Genomic DNA, 17,623 nt, shown 5'->3' with positions numbered 1-17,623 from the left:
GGGCCCACAAGGAGCTTGCCTGTCTTAGGATCATAGAAGCTGTGGCCTAGAAAGACTACTGGTCTAGGGGTTAAGACACCTTTACACCAGCCCTTCCAACATTGCCCTCGAGATCCTGAGCCAGGCACCTTACCTAACAAGGCCTCATTTCCCCCACTTGTAAAATGATTCAGATGTGTGTTTTTCAAATGTTATCATGAATAGGAATGCTTTAAGAAACTGATTAAAAATGCATGCTCCTTCCCCAGAAAATATGACTCAGTAGATTATGTGTGGGGTCAGGGAAACAGTATTCTAACACTCACCCAGGACAATCTAAGGTAGGTGGTCTAGGAAATAAATTTTTGGTATTAATAATGTTCTTAACTATTTTTCAGCTGCAAAAATCCTACTCCAAGTAAAATTTTACCCAGAAAACCACATATATAACATATAAATCAGAGAGGAATCTGAGCAAGGGAAGGGAGCAGGATGATGCTGGTTCCTCTTCTAGTTTTTCTCTCACACTCCCTCCATCTCACCATTTAGTGGCCCTAGATACACTGGGGTTCCTCAGAACACAGTTTGAAAACCAATACTCTAGAGGCTCCCTAATTCAGTCGTTGCATAAATACCTGTAAACATTTATCATGTGCGAGGCACTGTTCCAGATACTGGGTATCCAATAATAAGTAGAAGAGAGAAGTCACTACTCTTAACAGATTTCACATTTATGGGGATGGCCTGCATGGGATGGTTTGCATGTATTATTAGCTCATTCACCTATTTGTTTTTTAAGATTATTTATTTAGAGTCAGAGAATGAGTGTGCATGTGCAAGTAGGGAAAGGGCAGGGGGAGAAGGAGAGAAAATCTCAAGTGGATTCCATGCTGAGCACAGAGCCCAACACGAGGCTCAATCTCATGACCCTGAGATCATGACCTGAGCTGAAACCAAGAGTCAGAGGCTTAACTGGCTGAGCCACCCAGGCACCCCTGTATTAGTTCATTTAATTCCCACCAGAACCCCAGCAGACAGCTACCAACATCTGCCTTATTTTACAGAAGGGGAAACTGAGGATCAAAGAGAATAAATAACTTGCCCAATGACCTACCCCAAGGTTGGAATGCAGAGACTTGAGCTCTGGCCAACATGCTCTTCTGAAATCCTGCCCAGTTCTCTATGAGCCCGGGGGGTATGTGGGAGCACCCCTCCTTCTGCCTGGGGAACCTGGGCCTGTCTGCCTGTCTCTCCGTGTGTAGGTTCAAACCAGTCTCTCTGGCACTCAGGCCCTATAGGGTTAAGACTCCGAGCCTGTGCTCCAGGTGAAACTAGATCCCACATGACTTCAAGTTGACGCAAGTGGCCTTCTCTACCTGCGGACGCCTAGAGGCTCATCTCTGGGGTGTAGAAGAATGTTCTTTCTGGACCAGGTGCTAAGTTTATTCTGGTTACCGCTACATTGCTTGGCCTGCTTTGAGGAAGATGCCCGTGTCCAGCAGCCCTGCCAGTGTTCCTAAGTGGATGGGTGACATCGATATGTCTGCAATTAGAACATTAGCACCAAGTTAGGAAGAGAAATGGGGACGCAGCCAAGGGAATGCTGAGCAAGACTGGAGCACCCACGGACAGATAAACTCTTCCAACAGGAGGTAGGGCGGAGGGGAGGGGTAGGGCTAGGGGTCATTTACGCCCAGGCCACTCTCTGCCAACAGGGAAACTGAGGTCGAGAGGGAGGACGTGGCTTGTGTAGGATTGTCTCGGCTGTGTTCTCAGGCTCCTGTCTTTACCTCTGAGGTACAGAGAGACAGGTTCTGTGATGGATTGGAGGCAATCAGACGCAAGGCCAGATCTCAGTCCCATCTTTTGGGGACTTCGCACACTGGACGAGTGCCAGTTCCCCCTCCTGTACGGTGGACACAAGACCATCCCTCAGCGATGCTGTGATGATCCCAAGGATAATTCATTCAACACACTCAATGCCGAGCAGCTGTTAACTAGTACTTTCTTTCCACCCCCCTTTGCCCAGATTTACCCCAAATTGGACCCGCTTTCAGAAATTGGCTCATCTTACCTGAGCCCTAACAGGTCTCCATTTGCAAATGGGTTTCAACCCCATGCTCCCCTGATTGTGGTTGGTGAGCTAGCAGCATAGACTCCACCTGAGACTGGTCGGAAATGCAGATTCTCAGGCCCCGCTCCAGCCCCAAGGAACAGAATCTGTATCTTCACGGGGTCCTCCACGCCCAGTCATGGGAAGCACTGTTTAGTACATTCTTCTGACGGACTGACTTACCACTTTTGACCATCTTGGACACCGATTATCGGCAGCCAACATTTGTTGAGTATTTTGTATATGTCAGGGAAATGCTTGACGGGAAAGATCTCATTTCAACGACACAGTCTCAGGAATTGAGAATTCTTACTAAACCCATTTCTCAAACAAGGTAACTGAGGCTGGGACCGGGGTTAAGTCCTCGGGCCACATGTTAAACCCTGGGCCTCTGTGACTCCAGGCTCCTCTCCTTGCCACCCGATAGGCTCCCCCTTGTTTCAGCAGAAACTGGCCATGTGTTAATTTTTTTAATCCTATCTCTCCTTGTGGGATCCCAGTGAGACTTCTGTTTTGGGAATCAAGGCAGTATCTGCAAAGTGGCCATTGCAAGTCATGTACCCCCCACCCCCTACCACCCTGCCCCCTAACCCCACCCCCAGCACCCCACCCAGGGTGAGTTTCTGGACAAGGTCAGAGAAGTCAGACTGCTTGCTCCTGAATTGACTAGGGTACTAGGGTCAACATCAGCAGGTTCCCAGGTAGGAGGTGGTGGGAAGGCTGACCCCCTGGGCCCTGTTCCCAGCCATTGACCCTCCCCTTCAAGCTGTTCCCTCAGAACAGTCAACACTCTGACTTTGGCCAGCATGCAAACCAGAAGGGAAAGAGCAGGGAAGACAAAGGAGGGAGGAGGAAGTCCTTAAGAATGACAAGAGGAACACTGTAATCTCTGACTGCAATCCCAGACCAGCTCCTTGGTGTGATTTATCACCAAGCCTGCCTGCAGATCTGCAGCTCTGCAAAACACTTATTGTTATGTACCATTTTATGGATGAGGAAATTCTGGGTCAGAGAGGTTTTGCAATTTGCTGAAGGTCACAGAGCAAATAAGTAGCTAGGCTGGGATCCAAATCCAGGTCTGTCTGACGTCCCCGCCTGGGTTCTTTCCACTTCGAAGTGATTTTGCCTGACTTTCAAGCCAGCTGTGTGGCACCTTGGGGCTGGCCCTGGACACGCGTTACTTCCCAGAACCTTCACTGCCACAGCTTTTGGAGGACGTATTCCCAGTGCTATTTCCGTTGTTGCTACAACCGAGGCAGGGAGAGGTCAGGTGACTTGTCTCCTTCCTAAAGCTGATTAGCTACAGAGCTAGGATTTGCTCCCAGGTCCCTCTAACCCTGAAGTTCAAACTTTTAAGTGTCAAAAGCAAAGCATTTTCCCTCAAGGGAGGGCAGGGCACACCGGCATGCCTGGACTTTCATGGTGAGAATAAAATATAAAAGGAACAAAATATAAATAAAATATTGACCCCTGCCAAAACAGGGGCAGCGGGTCACATGTTAAAGGCATATTCTTTAGAGTGAGGCTCCTCATGTTCAAATCCCATTCACTACCTGTGTGCCCTTGAGCAAGTTGCTTAACCTCTCTGGGCTTTCACGTACTCACCTCTAAGATGGGACAAATTAGAATGTCTGCCCTACAGAGTTGTCCTAAGAATGAAATTGGGCAGGTGCTTATAAAGCGCAACAGCAGGGTTGGGCAAACACTACATCCTCTGTACATTTTTCCTTTCCTTTTTTTTTTTTTTTTTTTCCTTTTCTGTGTTCGCAGCAGGCACCGGCCATGGAACAATGTGTCTGAGAAATCCTGAGTGTTGGGGGGCTGCCGGGGAAATGTCATCTACAGATTCACTTCCCCAGCGAAGAAGTAAGAAAGATGCTCATTGGCAGGAACTCAGGAAACCAACCCTAAACGGGCTATGGAGAAAGAAGTTTCCAGATACAAGACCAGCCTCAACTGTGAAGGGGCTGTCCTTTCTCCTTCCCCAGGGTGGCTTCCCCATCTGTCACATGGGGGGTGACACTGGGCTAAGCTGCTTGCCGGCCTGCGGCACCTGCCCAGGGGTGCAGGGCACAGAGTGAGGAACCGTCTCAGGGGGAGGCAGGGAGCCGGTCCACGGGGTCCTCACCTCCCAGCCACCAGACACCCTCTGGACTCAGGGCCTGGATGAGAAATGTGTCTGGAGCGTCCCGGAGCCCCGAGCCCCACTGGCCTTCCTCTTCCAACAGAGGGCAAGCCTCCCTTGCACGGATAATCCCCCGACTGGCTCCCGCCGTCCTCGAGCTAATGAGGTGTGCAATTCAAGTTCAAGGTGGACGGGCCCAGCCCCCAGACTGGCTCCGTGGCTGGCTGACCCAGAGCCACGACCAGATGAGGAAACGGACAGAGACACTTGTGTAGTCACTTGGTCTAAAGGTCAGACCTAGACATTGATTTTTTTTTTTTCAAAATGTCAAGTCCCATGGCAAGAAAAGTCTCTGACCTGTTCCATGGAAACAGCTCACATTCACCTCATTCTGCTCTAGACACGTTCTGGAAGGTCACACACAGCACAGCCAGCCGGCACCCCAAGCAGCAGGGCCTGGGGAGGCTGGGTCCCCAGTGTCCTTGCTGCTCTCTGCCTGTGGCTTCCAGGTCTCAGCCTTGATTTCCCCTGGCTGAAAGTGGGGGCAGCATGGGCTTAATGTTTTATTAATAAGCTTGTAATTTGGGGGCATCTGGATGGCTCAGCGGTTGAGCATCTGCCTTGGGCTCAGGTCGTGATCCTGGGGTCCTGGGATCGAGTCCCACATGGGGCTCCCCGCAGGAAGCCTGCTTCTGCCTCTGCCTCTGTCTCTCATGAATAAATAAGTAAAGATTTTATTAGAGATTTAATCTTTAATAAAGATTTTATTTTATTATAAATAAAATCTTTAAAAAAATAGGCTTATAATTTTGGAATAATGTTAGATTCACAGAAAAAGTTGCCAAGATAGTACAGAGTTCCTCAGTCAAGTTTGCTCCAATGTTGCCACCCTGCATTTCCGTGGTACATTTGTCACAACGGAAGAAACCCACACTGGCACATTATTATCAATTAAACGCCAGACCGTGTTTAGCTTTCACTCATTTTCCCATTAACATCTTTTTTTTTCCTGTTCCAGGATACCACACAGCATTTAAGACTAAATAAAGAGTTTAGAAAGTTTAAAAAGTGCCCTCCCAGTTCTAAAAACAAAAGGACAATAGGCCTTAAGGGCTCTGGGTGTGTTAATTAGCAAATGAAAGCTGTGCTGTGTGACTTTGGGCCAATCCCTTACCTTCTCTGAACCTCCAGCTCGGCTCCCCGTCTGTCAAAAGGGGAGAATGGCCATACTCCTTTATAGGGGTGCGGGAGGTAATCCTTCGCTAATTCATGGGACACACTCCACCTGGCTCGCAGTGTACCCCAAGCCCTCTGTTGATACATCTCAGCTGGTAGAAACCATAGCCTGGAACTGGGACTAACCCAGCACACTTGATACTTTCCGGCAAAAAACTGTCCCAGCAAAATGCCAGCTCCAAAAAGAAGACACTGTGTCGCTGGTCTAGCGCACCAGACCCAATCTGCCAAGCACAGGACAGGACCGGACCAAGACCTGCAGTTACCAGGCCGGGGTTGGAGTCCGCCCCTCTCCCCACTCGTTGCGGGCCCTTGGGTGGACAGTCCAGTGTCTGGGCCTCAGCAGCCACATCTGTTCAATGGGAACAAATCACCCACCTCGCAGGGATGCTGAGAAGATAGAATGAGGTCCGTGCCATAACACCTCCAGGAAGACCGAGGTGGGGTGTTGGCTACATCCTGCCCTTGTACCTCTTCTAGGAACTGCTAAGTCCTTGACTGCAGTTGGGGTCATTACAGAAAACCTGCTAGGGGCGGCTCGGCGCAGTTGATAATGACATCCTGTTCTTCTCTTTTTTGGGGGTGTGGTGATTCACTAAACCCTTGCTTTCTTTTTCCCAGCCAAAGGCCTGTTGACCAGCCGATTCCATAATCTTCATTCCCGCAATGCCCCTCTTTGCCCAGGGTGGAATTAGACAAGGAACCCATGCAGCGTGCTGCGCTGTTTTAAAAGGAAGCACAAGACTAGCCCCACGCACGGTCAGTCCGAGGAAGATGGCTATGGGACTTATTTGCACAGAATCGCAGCATCATGCTGTTTTCCCAGAACGGCAGCGGAAGGGACCGAAGAAGAAATCCATCAAGGAATATGACTCCCGTTGAAAGATGAATAAGAACCACGGTGGCAGAGACCTCCGTCACAAGCTTTCTGTTTTCTTGCTTGTGGCTCTCTGAGCTGCTGGAAGACATCCACCCACCCACCCATCCATCCATCCACCCATCCACCCATCCACCCACCCACCCATCCATCCATCCACCCATCCACTCACCCATCCACGCATCCACCCATCCATCCATCCATCCATCCATCCATCCATCCATCCACCCATCCACCCACCCATCCACCCACCCATCCATCCATCCATCCATCCATCCATCCATCCATCCATCCATGTTGGCACTGGACGCCCTCCTTGTGGTAAGCACTGTGCAGGGTGCTGGGGAGCCAGGGGGTGAGTACTACTATCACAGTCCCTGACCCCATGCAGCTAGGACTGCTAGCTGGGTCAACCGTTTCCCAAGGGTCTGTGGTGCCTGGCACATGGTGGGGGCACGGTGTTTATTCAGTCGTCTCTCTCTCTCTCATCTTGCGTAATGCTCCCACCTTTATGACTGAGGTACTGGGTCTTTTCTAAGAGGTTAACTGGGACAAAGGCTCAGTGTTTGTATTTATCTCAAACCACCTTCTCCAATCACCATCTGCCGGAAGCCTTTGTGCTGCAGTGTGCAGACACAAAAGACAACACCGAGCAAGGAGTCTAAAGACCCGAGTTCAAGTCCCAGCTCCAAGCAGCTTACCCCTGAGTAGCTACTGAAAGACACCTGCGACTCCGTTTTCTCATCTACAAAATGGAGCAAATAATATCTGGCTTGCCAGATTCACTCAGCTGCTCTGAAGAGAAGAGGGGGAGCGGGGAGGGAAAGAGTAAAACTTCTAGAAAGTATGCTATGAATACAAGGTTATCGAGGTATTACTTGCATGATTTACTCCAATGACAAATAGGTTGAGGACACAACGGGAAATAGAAGCGATCAACTTTCCAGCCAAAGGCTCACACACCCTCGTTCCAAACTTCTAGAATGTAACTGGGTGAAATTGCCCCAGATTTGCTCCTACCTTGGAAGAGATTACATTTATGTATCTGTGGCATCACATGCCATCCCAGCCAATCCTGACCCATATCTCTCTCCATTTGGTGCATGTAACAACAGTACTAAGAGGTGTTGTAACCTTAATTGCTTGCAAAGTGTTTTGAAATCCTTAGATTAAAAAGCTCAGTGAAGTCCAAAGTATTAGCCTTCAGTATGCCCAAGGAGTTACGTGGAGCCTCGCCCAGATGCGTTGGAACAAGGGGACACGACATTGCATATTCTGAGGTCCCAGGAACTTCGGGCCTTAAGAGTTCTATTCGTGGGATGACCCTAGACCAACCCCCAGCTTCCCCGGTTTCTAAGCTGCTCCAGCATTTTGACCATCCCCACCCCCACCCCCACCCACCCCCACCCACCCAGCTGCTTCTGATGTGCTTTTTTCCATTTCTTTTAAAGTCCTGGGTCACAAGGCCTGAGTTGCAATTTACTTTGGTGTCATAGGTCTGCTTTCCTGGGTGACCTCAGCCTGAGTCCTAGAAAAAGGCAGTTGTGTCATCTGGGACTTCTGTCTGCCTCTTCATTTAAACCCAGAGTTGATTTATTCCATTCTAATTTTTACCGTGAAAAGGAGTTAAAATTCTCCCCCACGGGAGTGACCCTCGGAGGGGGTGTCAGACAGGGCCGGGAAGGGACCCGAGGCCGGTCCCGGGATCCTGGCAGTGTTTTGCATTCTGGATCCTGCTGCTGGTCATGCCAGTGCCTTCCAGGGTTGGCTTTGTGAAAATTCAGAGCTGAACACTCTTCTGTGCATTTTTCTGTATATTCGTTACACTTGACAATGTAAAGAGTTTTTTTAAAATCACTCTCGATGCTAATTTACTTGGCTTAGAATAGATTCTGATGTAACCGTGAAGCTATAAACCTAATTATATCAAAATCCTTGCTTTCTCTTTACCTTTGTGATTCAAAATAATGTCGCTTTAGTTTTTCCTTCCTTTATTTCCACTTACAGGGACAGAAGGAAATGCCTCAATTAGCCTTTTTAATTAAATCTAACACAGGGTGGGGAGGGTGGGGGAACCTCATTCTCAGCAGGAAGCCCCGGATGCCCTCAGGGACACATGCAGACTTCTAACTGTAACAAAATTCTGTGGGATTTGCCTGAGTCCCCTATTCTAAGTGGCCATAGCTTTCATCAAATTCTCAAGGGTCCCTGACCTAAAAAAGACCCAGAGCCGGAGGGTTTGTTCCATTGCTTCTCTCCACATGTTTCTCAGCTTTGCACCAACCTGCAGCCCTCACCAACCTCATTTCACCAAGCTGGCTTCACCCATCAGAATGAATTTGCCCACTTCAGTGGAAAAAAGTGAATGGGCTCAACCCTTCCAAAGGTCATACATCATCATCATCATCATCATCATCATCATCATCATCATCAACATCATGTTTGCTTCTGGGTTTCCCTGTGATATTCCAAACCCGGAGGCCGGGGACCTTTGCATCCCCCGCATGAGACGGCACAAGGCAGAGGCAGACTGGACTCCGAAGAAATTCACTGCGCCTATTTACGAAACCAGATTTATTAAAATTTCTCTACAAGTCAGAAACGGTCGTCTCACTGTTCACGTATATACACATGTACAGGAAGGATCTAGTGTTTCGAGCTTTCCCGGCAGAAGCCCCAGCCAGCCCAGGAGTCCTCCGCCGGGTAATGTATCACAGATACAACAGTCGAGCAACCACGAGCGCGTTGAATATGACAGAGGGCCTCTGTCCTCCCTCTTCTCCGAGTCCCATGATTCTGTCAAGGTCATATTGCCGATAATCATTCACATTTCACGTGGCTTTAGACACGCAGGTTATTCAGACAGACACAGACAACAAAACAAGCCTCAGAGCCAAAACGACAAAAACGTAGTATCGGACAATAGGTATAAAAGGTAAAATATATATACAAAGTACACAGTACGTGAGGTATACACAGCATTCTCACAATGCATGTTAGTTGTTTGCCTAGGCGTAGCCCTTAAAAGATGACTGCCTGCTTTTTTGTGCCATTGTTCAAAATACAGTATGTTTGGTTTACCCGTTTAACCACCTGATTTCAGTACTGAGACACTTACTGGTATTTCATGGGTTCTTGGATTTTAATGCGAGTTGGTTTTCTCTGTTAAGCTCTAGCTTTTGTAGGTAGTGAGCTCCCCATCTCTGGAAGCATTCAAGCAGGTGCTGCATTCCCACCTGAAGGAGGCTGAAGGGAGGAGGGGCCGGGGAGGATTTCTGCTTTGGGAGGTGGCAGAAAGAGGACAAAGGTTGGACTACATTAAAGTCTCTCCCGACTTTAAAGATTTGGGGCCCTTTCACTCTAGATGTCGATCATAGAGATGTATTCGTAAACCACGCCAAATTTGAAATACGAACAACCCATCATGCAAAATGCAGCCGCACACACAAATGCCAGAGGCAGACCATACCCATGAGGGGTTAAAGTACAATCCTGGAAGTGGGTCTGAGAATCATCTAAGCCTATCCAAAATTCACTTTCTCTTAAAGCACAGAGATGTTTGACATTCACTCTCGGGAGAGGCGTGGAGGGCCTCTCCTTATCTTTCTCCTCCTAGACAGAATGTTCCACCCTGAGATGGTCTTGGGAACAAAGGGTAAACTGCTGACCCAACAGAGCTAACGGTTTCCAAGTGCTCAAATTGACTTTAAACAATCTCCAAGTCCCTCAGTCTGAGCTCAGAGTTTCTGAAACAGCCAGGAGTTCAAATCTTTGTGATACTTCTCCACGGTTAGCTGGTAAGTGCTTGGAGAGCAGAGAAGGAGCCGTTTCAAGGTCAGAAGGAAGGCATTAGTGCAAATGAGGTCTTGGCAGGAAATGGAGGAGAGCGTCTGGGTTCGTGGTGCAGGCTCCTCTGCTCCTCAAAAAGTCCGCTCCGACGACGACGGGGGCGCAGGGTCACTGGGAGAGGTGAGTGTGAAGGAAGGGTGCGTGTTAAACCAAACCAAACCAAGAACTTTCCAAGAGAGAAGCCGGGGGAGCGACAGTCTAGCTCCCAGAGACAAGGTCAAAGATGGCAGGTTTATTGGCCAACGTGATTTGTCACCCTGTTAAAATATGGTTATTGCCCAAAACGCCACTGTGCGACTCACTTCCTCTCCCTTTAAAATGTTCACGTCCATTTCACTTGGCCACACGCTGTAGGATATCCATACTCTTTGCCACCCCTGAAGATGCAGGAACCCCCACCCCCGCCCCGCCCCATCTGACAGCGAGACAGCGGGCCAGGGTTCGTTGAGAAGGGAAACGACTTGCAGGGCGGCCGATCGATCCGAATGTGTGCTGCTCAGATCAATACAGTCACTCGTCACAACAGGTAAGAGGGGGTGCCACGTCGAGTTCAGCAGCTACCAGCTTTACGCCATCACGTATCTGGTTGGCACCACGCCGAAAGGCCTGTCCATCTTTAGAAATGGAAATGCCATGTGTGAGAATTATGAGGTTTCTGAGGTTTGGGGATTAGCAGAAGAAGGAACTAATGTCACTGTCCTCTTGGTAGTCTGGAACAATCTGGTCTGAAGTTCCCATTTCTGAGTCAACGTATCCAGGTTCCAAGACAGACTCAAACCAGGGATGGAGTAAGATCTCTGGGGCAGTGAGTCTCTCGGAGGGCTCCCGTCTCAGGAGGCTGCGAATGAGGCACCTGGCTTTGGGGGAAATGTGGTCAGGAATGCAGAACTGTCCACGTCGGATTTTGGAGAAGAGGGCACTGGGATCTGAGTCATGGAAGGGGTATCGTCCCACCAAAAGGGTGTAGAGCATCACCCCTAGGCTCCAAACGTCTGCCGCCTTTCCGGAGTAGGTCCCAGTGGTGTTCAGAATCTCAGGGCTCACGTAGGCCGGGCAGCCGTGCTTGTCTGACAGAGCATCGTCTTCCCCCTTGATTATGTGTGTGTCTTCTAGACTTTCCAGTCTGAGCTGGCTTCTGCAGGAGAGGAAACAAGCTATTACTTCCAGATCGGCTGCTATGAAAAAACAAAGCCTCCTCTATAACAGCACCCACAGGCACTAAAAGCAAAGGCCCAAGGAATGCCATTTACCCCTTCATCCACTAAGCAGGGCCCTGCAACCACCCAGGACTCAGGATTTCACAAACCAATACAAACTGCAATAAACATTCGCAAAGTATCAAGAGCGCCTGGGGCGGAGGGTATGATGCAAAGCCCCAAATACTATTCATTAGGCTAGAGCTTAGAAGAGATATCCTAATAGGGTTACACAACTTACAAAGTTCACATTGCAGAAGTGGGAGCTTGTCTCAGGGGAATGCTGACATTTTTCTACAGAAGCTGTCAGGGAAGAACAGTATATCCCTCCTTCTGGGGCGGTGGGAGGGGGAGGGGGAGCTGAGCATCCTACAGGCCCATCTTCTTCTCGTGCCACTGACTGCTGGGGCTACATGGGCCCCCCTTCCGCATTACAGAACACGAGGCCCAGAGTCAAGGCTATCATGCTCACGTTGTCAGCACTCCTGCTCACGCCTGCGTGATAGACACACACAGGGAACTCTGTCTACCTGAGCCCAGGGCGCGATAACCGTGACGGGAAAGGTGCCAGGAATGTTAATTACATTTATTGGGGTGTTTCATTGCAAAGAACACTTAGCCGGGACCTGGAGGTTATACGGGCAATCAGAAGTGGCTGGTGGATTTGAAGGATGCGGGGCCTCCGAACATCCGTACCCACGGATGGCACATCGACACCTGAACCTATTTCTTCTTTGTGGAGCTTTATCTTCCACATGGGGGGCTATCTCCTACATGGGGGGGTTTATCTTCTACATAGAGGGTTTATCTTCTACATGGGGGGTTTTATCCCCTACATGGGGGGGTTATCTCCTACATGGGGGGTTATCTTCTACATGGGGGGGTTTATCTCCTTCATGGGGGGGTTTATCTCCTTCATGGGGGGGCTTATCTTCTATATGGGGCTCTGAAAAAAATCTTTAGGCAGAGGCTCTCTTCTGAAGCTGCAGGTGCCTCCTTATTCAGACGCACCTACCCATAGGTCATGGGTCCCCCAAAGCCCAGAGCCTTGTGGGGAACCTCTATCATCTGGTGGCAGACCGTGCCCCTCCCTGCTTCTCTGAAATAGCCCTGTTTCAGTAAGTTACTTGTTGTGAAGTCAAAGGCAAACATTTGGTGCTGGCTAATGGGTCAATTTCTTTTCCTCTCAAAGGTCTGGTTGTGTTTTTTTTTTTTTCTTCCTGCCTTCCTGTTCCCTGGAGTGTAGTATACATGTGCTAACTTCGTATGTCCTCAGCCTGACCTCCCCGTCGTTATGTAAAATACCCATTGGTTCTGTAAACGGAAAATATGACTCAACCCACACTGTCTGCCCCTGATTGGCTGCTGTAGTACTAAAACCCTGCACCTGTGCTGGTTCCCCGGCTAGCGTCAGCCTGCCATTGCTTAACCCTCGGGTTGCCAAACCCCGTGCACATGACATTCGCCTGTGCAATGCGGATTTCAAAAGCTAGTAAAGGAGGTGTGTAAGGCATGTTTCAGAAAATACATCAACATATCAAAGGAGCATGTTCCAGGAATTGGAAACTTCTCCATTGCAAATACTTTGCTTTTCTTTGCTAATCGGTTATGTTCCAATAAGTTTTGCAAGGTCAGATATAAAGCTATGCTTTATGGCAACTCAACCCTGTACTCTTTCCTACGGATCTGGAGGCAAGGGTAAAAATGCACAGCTGGGGGCAGCCCCCCCCACACACACAAATAACTGCAACAAAATAATACACACCCCTCCACAATTCTACAGGGGGTTTTTCCCTCCTTATCTTTCCAGAAGAGATACGGCCCACCTCTTAAAGTCAAGTAAGGTCTATTCCCCGCGGCTTCCTGAATTCCCTTGCCTGAAACCTCAACTCTGAATCCTAGCGTCTCGTTATTCTCTTATCAAGCTCATCTTGTCCTTTATGAGGGAAAGTCACCATCTATATTTAGGAACCAATTCCAGCCAACATCCATTTATTATTCAATGTGGCTACTTTCTCAAGATGTATCCAAACAAGAGGTCTGAAAAGTCATCAGAGAATGTGAAGAGCAGTACTGGGGGCCAGCCCAAAGTGGAACAGGAGTAGGGTACAAAGGAGGAGAGCAGAATAGGGCAAATCCAACAGTTTAGCTCTGTCATACTTTTTAGGTACAAAAAAAAAAAAAAAAAATTTAAAAAGCTCCCCGCTTGGTAGAAGCCAGGATTTGAAAACTTCCTTTAGGAGTCAATGCGGTGAGGCCGGACTGACCATCTGTTACCCGAGAAGAACTGACCTTTCTGATAACAATGGGGATAAACTTGATCCTGGAGTGGAAGTGGGGAGGGCATCCTGTCATCATGTGACATCCCACAGAAAGAAGCACCAAGGTGTCCCGGGGCCACATCCACGACAGTGCAGAATAAGCCATCCTTGGCCGTGGCTCCTGGGGAGCGGCCTTTCTAAATACTCATTCTGGGACAACCGAGCCCTCGGCTCTGATGCGAACCAACACTCTGTACCTAACCGCTTAACCTGCCCCGCAAGGCCACAGGAGGAGCTGCGAAGGCTGCTCACCTCTCCTCCGTGGAGAAGACGAATTTCCTAAGTTTCAGGTCCCCGAGCACGATGGCCGACTGATGGCAGTGGGCAACGGCGGAAACAATCTGCTTGAAGAGCCGGGCAGCCTCCTCTTCCCGCAGCCTCTTCCGGCTTCGCACATAGGAGTGCATGTCCCCAAAGTCCTTCTCAAAGAAGACATAGGCCTTGGTTTCCCCAAGGATCACTTCCACAATGCCAGTGATGTTCCTGTGTGACGGCAGCTGGATGTAAGGCCTGATTTTGTCCTGGTAGTGTTTAATAGGAAACACCTGCAGAGAGACGGTGACCCCATTTAGGAAGCTAGAAAAGCAGAGGCTGCCTCCTGAATGCCGGACTGCAGCTCTCGGCCTTCAGCCTTGGGTTGACAGTACGGCTCCCTTCATTTATCTCTGCACCACCACCACCACCCCACACCTTATGCAAGAAGCCTCAGCTGCCTCTAACACCCCAAACCAGCAACATAGAGGGCTCTGGCTAGCAGATGCCCACTGGGTTACTGTACGGATGGTTTAAAAGAGCTGTCTTCTATATATGTCGCCTCCTTTCACAGGGGCTGAGCCCTAAAGCTCGCACCCTCTGTGGCCCTTCCTTGTTTGCAGGTGGGGGCTGCTGCAAGTAGCTGCAGGAAGCCCCCCCCCTCCGCCCCTCCCGGGATCTCCAGGAGCTGAAAATGCATGACCCCCTGCAGACCCAAAGCTCTCACCACAGAGAGCACAGAATGTGGTGACTCTGCAGCCTCCGAGTGGAAGCAGGGGCTGGGGAACATGCAGATCTGTCATTAGTCAGAAGGAACAGATGACTCGCAGAAAGACTGTGACAACAGAGCCTTAAACAACCTGCCTATACAGTCTGACTCAGGTAGAAACGGCCTTGAGTTAAAATTAGCACAGGATATGGGATGTTCTGTATGGTTTTTACATTTGTTTGTTTATCTCCAGCACCACCCCACCCCGAGGTGGGGGGGTGGGGGGCACAGAGCTCCCACCCTCCACCTTCACCAGGGAAATGGGTAGTCTCTCCTCTCAGAAGCTAGCTGGTCTCTTTAAGGGCCTTTTGTTTAGTCCGGTTACTCATATCCTAGACTCAACTGGAAACGGTGACACATGGGCTGTCACCATCTGGATTCAGCTATTATCTGCTCAGAGGAACTGGAAGGGGTTGCACAATGGCCAGACCCACCCCACCTCTGAGGCCTGGCTGCCCCGGCCCCGGCTAGATGAATCTCTGAGCCGCTCCGCCCCCCACCCCCGCCCCCCCCCACCCCCCATCTTCCCCAAACCGCTCCGAGCCCCGGCGCCCCAGCGCCCGGGAAGAAAGGATTCCCCCTCCCCGTGCACCGGGCTGGAGCCCGCCTTGGAAATTTCATTCCCGTCGGACAGTAGGTGGCAGCAGCGAGCCTAGGGAGGGGGAGGCGGGTGGAGTTCAGGTGAGTTGCGGAAAACCCGAGAGCCACTTTAACGGAGGGGTGACCCCGTCTCTCGCTAGAAAAGGAGCAGCCCCGAGGCTCGTGGGGGACGTCGGGGCCGGGGGTGCACGCGGAGGATCCTGCTCCTAGGAGCCCTATCTGCCCCGGAACGGAATCTCTCATGTTCAAAAGAAAAACCGCGGGCCGGAAAAGAGAGAGCTGGGCGGCAGCGAGGGTTCCTAGCCGGTGTGGGCTTCCCAACATTTCTGCGCCGGGCGAAGGCCCCGGGCCGCCGGGGAGCCCACCTCAGACCGCTCCCTGCGGAGGACGGGGTTCTCCTCCCGGCGCGGGCTGGGGCCGGGATCCCCAAGACCCGAGCCCGGCACGGTCTTCCCACCTGCCCCCCGCCCCCCTCACCACCCACAGCCCGGCCCAGGTGCCTCGCAGCCCCGGCAACAGCTGCCGGCTGCTCCGAGCTCCGCGGAGGCACCCACTGCAGGGCGTCCTTCCAGGACGGGGGGCGGGGGAAGCCGGGGGAACGAGAGCAGGGGAATGGCTGGGCCCTGGGATCCATGTCAATCCCACAACTTATTTGGGACGCCGGGCGCTACGCCGGGCGCTAAGGGCAGGTCACGGAGGCACGGCCTCTGAGCACCCACCGCGCCTCCTCTTGCCCGCCGAGCCCCCGCCGCGCCTCTCCAGCCGAAATCCCCCAAGGGCGGACGAAGCTGGCCCAGAGCCCGCTGCCACGCTCAAGTCGCCGCAGGTGGCCCCGGAGGCCCCCGGCGCCGGCGGGCGAGACCCCGAGCACCTGGGCGGGCCCCCGCGCCCCCGCCCCCCCGGGCGCCTACCTTGCAGCGCAGCTCGCGGCCGGTGTGGATGCACAGCGCCCGGGACACATGCTCGCGCTCCGCCAGCGGCAGCAGCAGGTAGTCGGCGATGCGGCTGGGCCCCGGCGCGCTCCCGCAGCCGCCGCCGGCTCCCGGAACGGCGGGCGGCGGCTGCGGGCTGCAGGGCGAGCCGGGGGGGCTGAGGTAGTCCGGGGGGCTCGAGCACTCGGAGAGGCGCGGGCACTTGGCCGCCACGGCCGCCGCGTCGTCCGCGTCCAGCAGGCGTTTGGCCGGGGCGCCCCGGGCGGCCGGGAGCAGCAGGGCCGGGCCGCGGGGCTGCGAGGCGCCGCTCATGGCCGAGCGCACGGGACCGACCCGCATCCCGTCCCGGGCCGGGCCGGGCTCGGCGCGGGCGCCGCGACCTCCTCCAGCCGGCGGGGTGGGCTTTGCGGACGGAGCTCGGCTCGGCCCCCCGGGGCAGGCAGCAGCGGCTCCCGGGAGCTGGCGCTGCACGCGGGAAGCACGCCGGCCGCGCGTCCGGGGGCGGGAGGCAGAGGCCGGCTGCGGTCCCGGGACCTCGGCGGGCGGCGGCTCGGGGCGCCTGGCCGGGGGCGGCCGCCGCTATTGTTGCCGAGGCCGCCGACAGTCCCGGAGGCGGAGGCGGCGGCGGCGGCGGCGGCGGCGGCGCCGGGTGTTGCCGACGTCCCGAGCCGCGAGGGCAGGATTCCGCAGGCTCGGCGGAGCCGCGGGGCCGATGCCCTTCCCGAGCGCGGGGTCCCGGAGAGGAAGCCCGAGCAACTTTCCCGCGGCGCTCGGGGTCCTGCGCGCCCCGGGGCTCCCGGCGTGCGAGTGAGCGAGCGGCTGAGCGTGAGTGAGCGAGCGAGTGTGTGCGCCGCAGCGATCCCGGCCAGTGCACTCCTCCTTCTCCTTTTCCTCCACCTCCTCCGCCTCTCGGTGACTCACGCTGTATACACACACACACTCACAGGCCGGGCCGTGTAAACAGTTGGAAGCCGGGTTGAGCAATGAGGTGGCTGCGACGACTCGGGCCCCGCCGCCCGGCGAGCAGTCACCGACGCGGAGGGAGGAGGCGGGGGCCGGGGGGCGGGGAGAGGAGGCGGGGCCGCGGCGGCGGGGGCACCGGGGGCGGCCGGGAGGCCGGGGATGCTCGGGGCTGCGCGCGCTCCGGCGCAGGTGGTGCGCCCCGAGCCGGCCGGGACGCGCGCACACGCCCCCCGGGCTGGGACGGGCTGGGACGGGCTGGGACGGGCCGGAGGCGGCGCGCGCCCTCCCGCAGGCCGGCGGCGCGGCTCCCCCAGCCGGGAGGGGGCGGAGGAAGAGTTCCCGTGACGTCAGGGTCCGGGGAAGCGGGCGGGGGCGGGGGCGGGGGCGGGGCCGCGCGGGGAGAGGCGGCCG

At 53.2% G+C, this 17,623-nt stretch overlaps 1 protein-coding gene and 1 long non-coding RNA gene across 2 annotated transcripts; one reads left to right on the top strand and one right to left on the bottom strand.

The window, feature by feature from the left end:
* Positions 1-1,291: 1,291 nt before the first annotated feature.
* On the top strand, positions 1,292-9,432 carry LOC144283300 (uncharacterized). The gene is made up of 2 exons (XR_013351740.1): positions 1,292-1,631; positions 3,863-9,432. It is a non-coding gene; the product is annotated as an uncharacterized LOC144283300 (long non-coding RNA).
* On the bottom strand, positions 8,890-16,603 carry TRIB1 (tribbles pseudokinase 1). Its single transcript, XM_077847200.1, has 3 exons — positions 16,229-16,603; positions 13,949-14,241; positions 8,890-11,314 (listed from the first exon to the last, which is right to left on the bottom strand). Exons 1-3 carry the CDS (start codon positions 16,586-16,588, stop codon positions 10,849-10,851), a joined length of 1,119 nt encoding a protein of 372 aa, XP_077703326.1. The 5' UTR covers positions 16,589-16,603; the 3' UTR covers positions 8,890-10,848.
* Between the last annotated feature and the right edge of the window lie 1,020 nt (positions 16,604-17,623).

Source organism: Canis aureus, chromosome 14 (assembly GCF_053574225.1).
Source record: "Canis aureus isolate CA01 chromosome 14, VMU_Caureus_v.1.0, whole genome shotgun sequence".
Classification (NCBI taxonomy): Eukaryota; Metazoa; Chordata; class Mammalia; order Carnivora; family Canidae; genus Canis; species Canis aureus.
The sequence above is the reverse complement of the archived record's forward strand: the minus strand, read 5'-3'. Positions and strand labels throughout refer to the sequence as shown.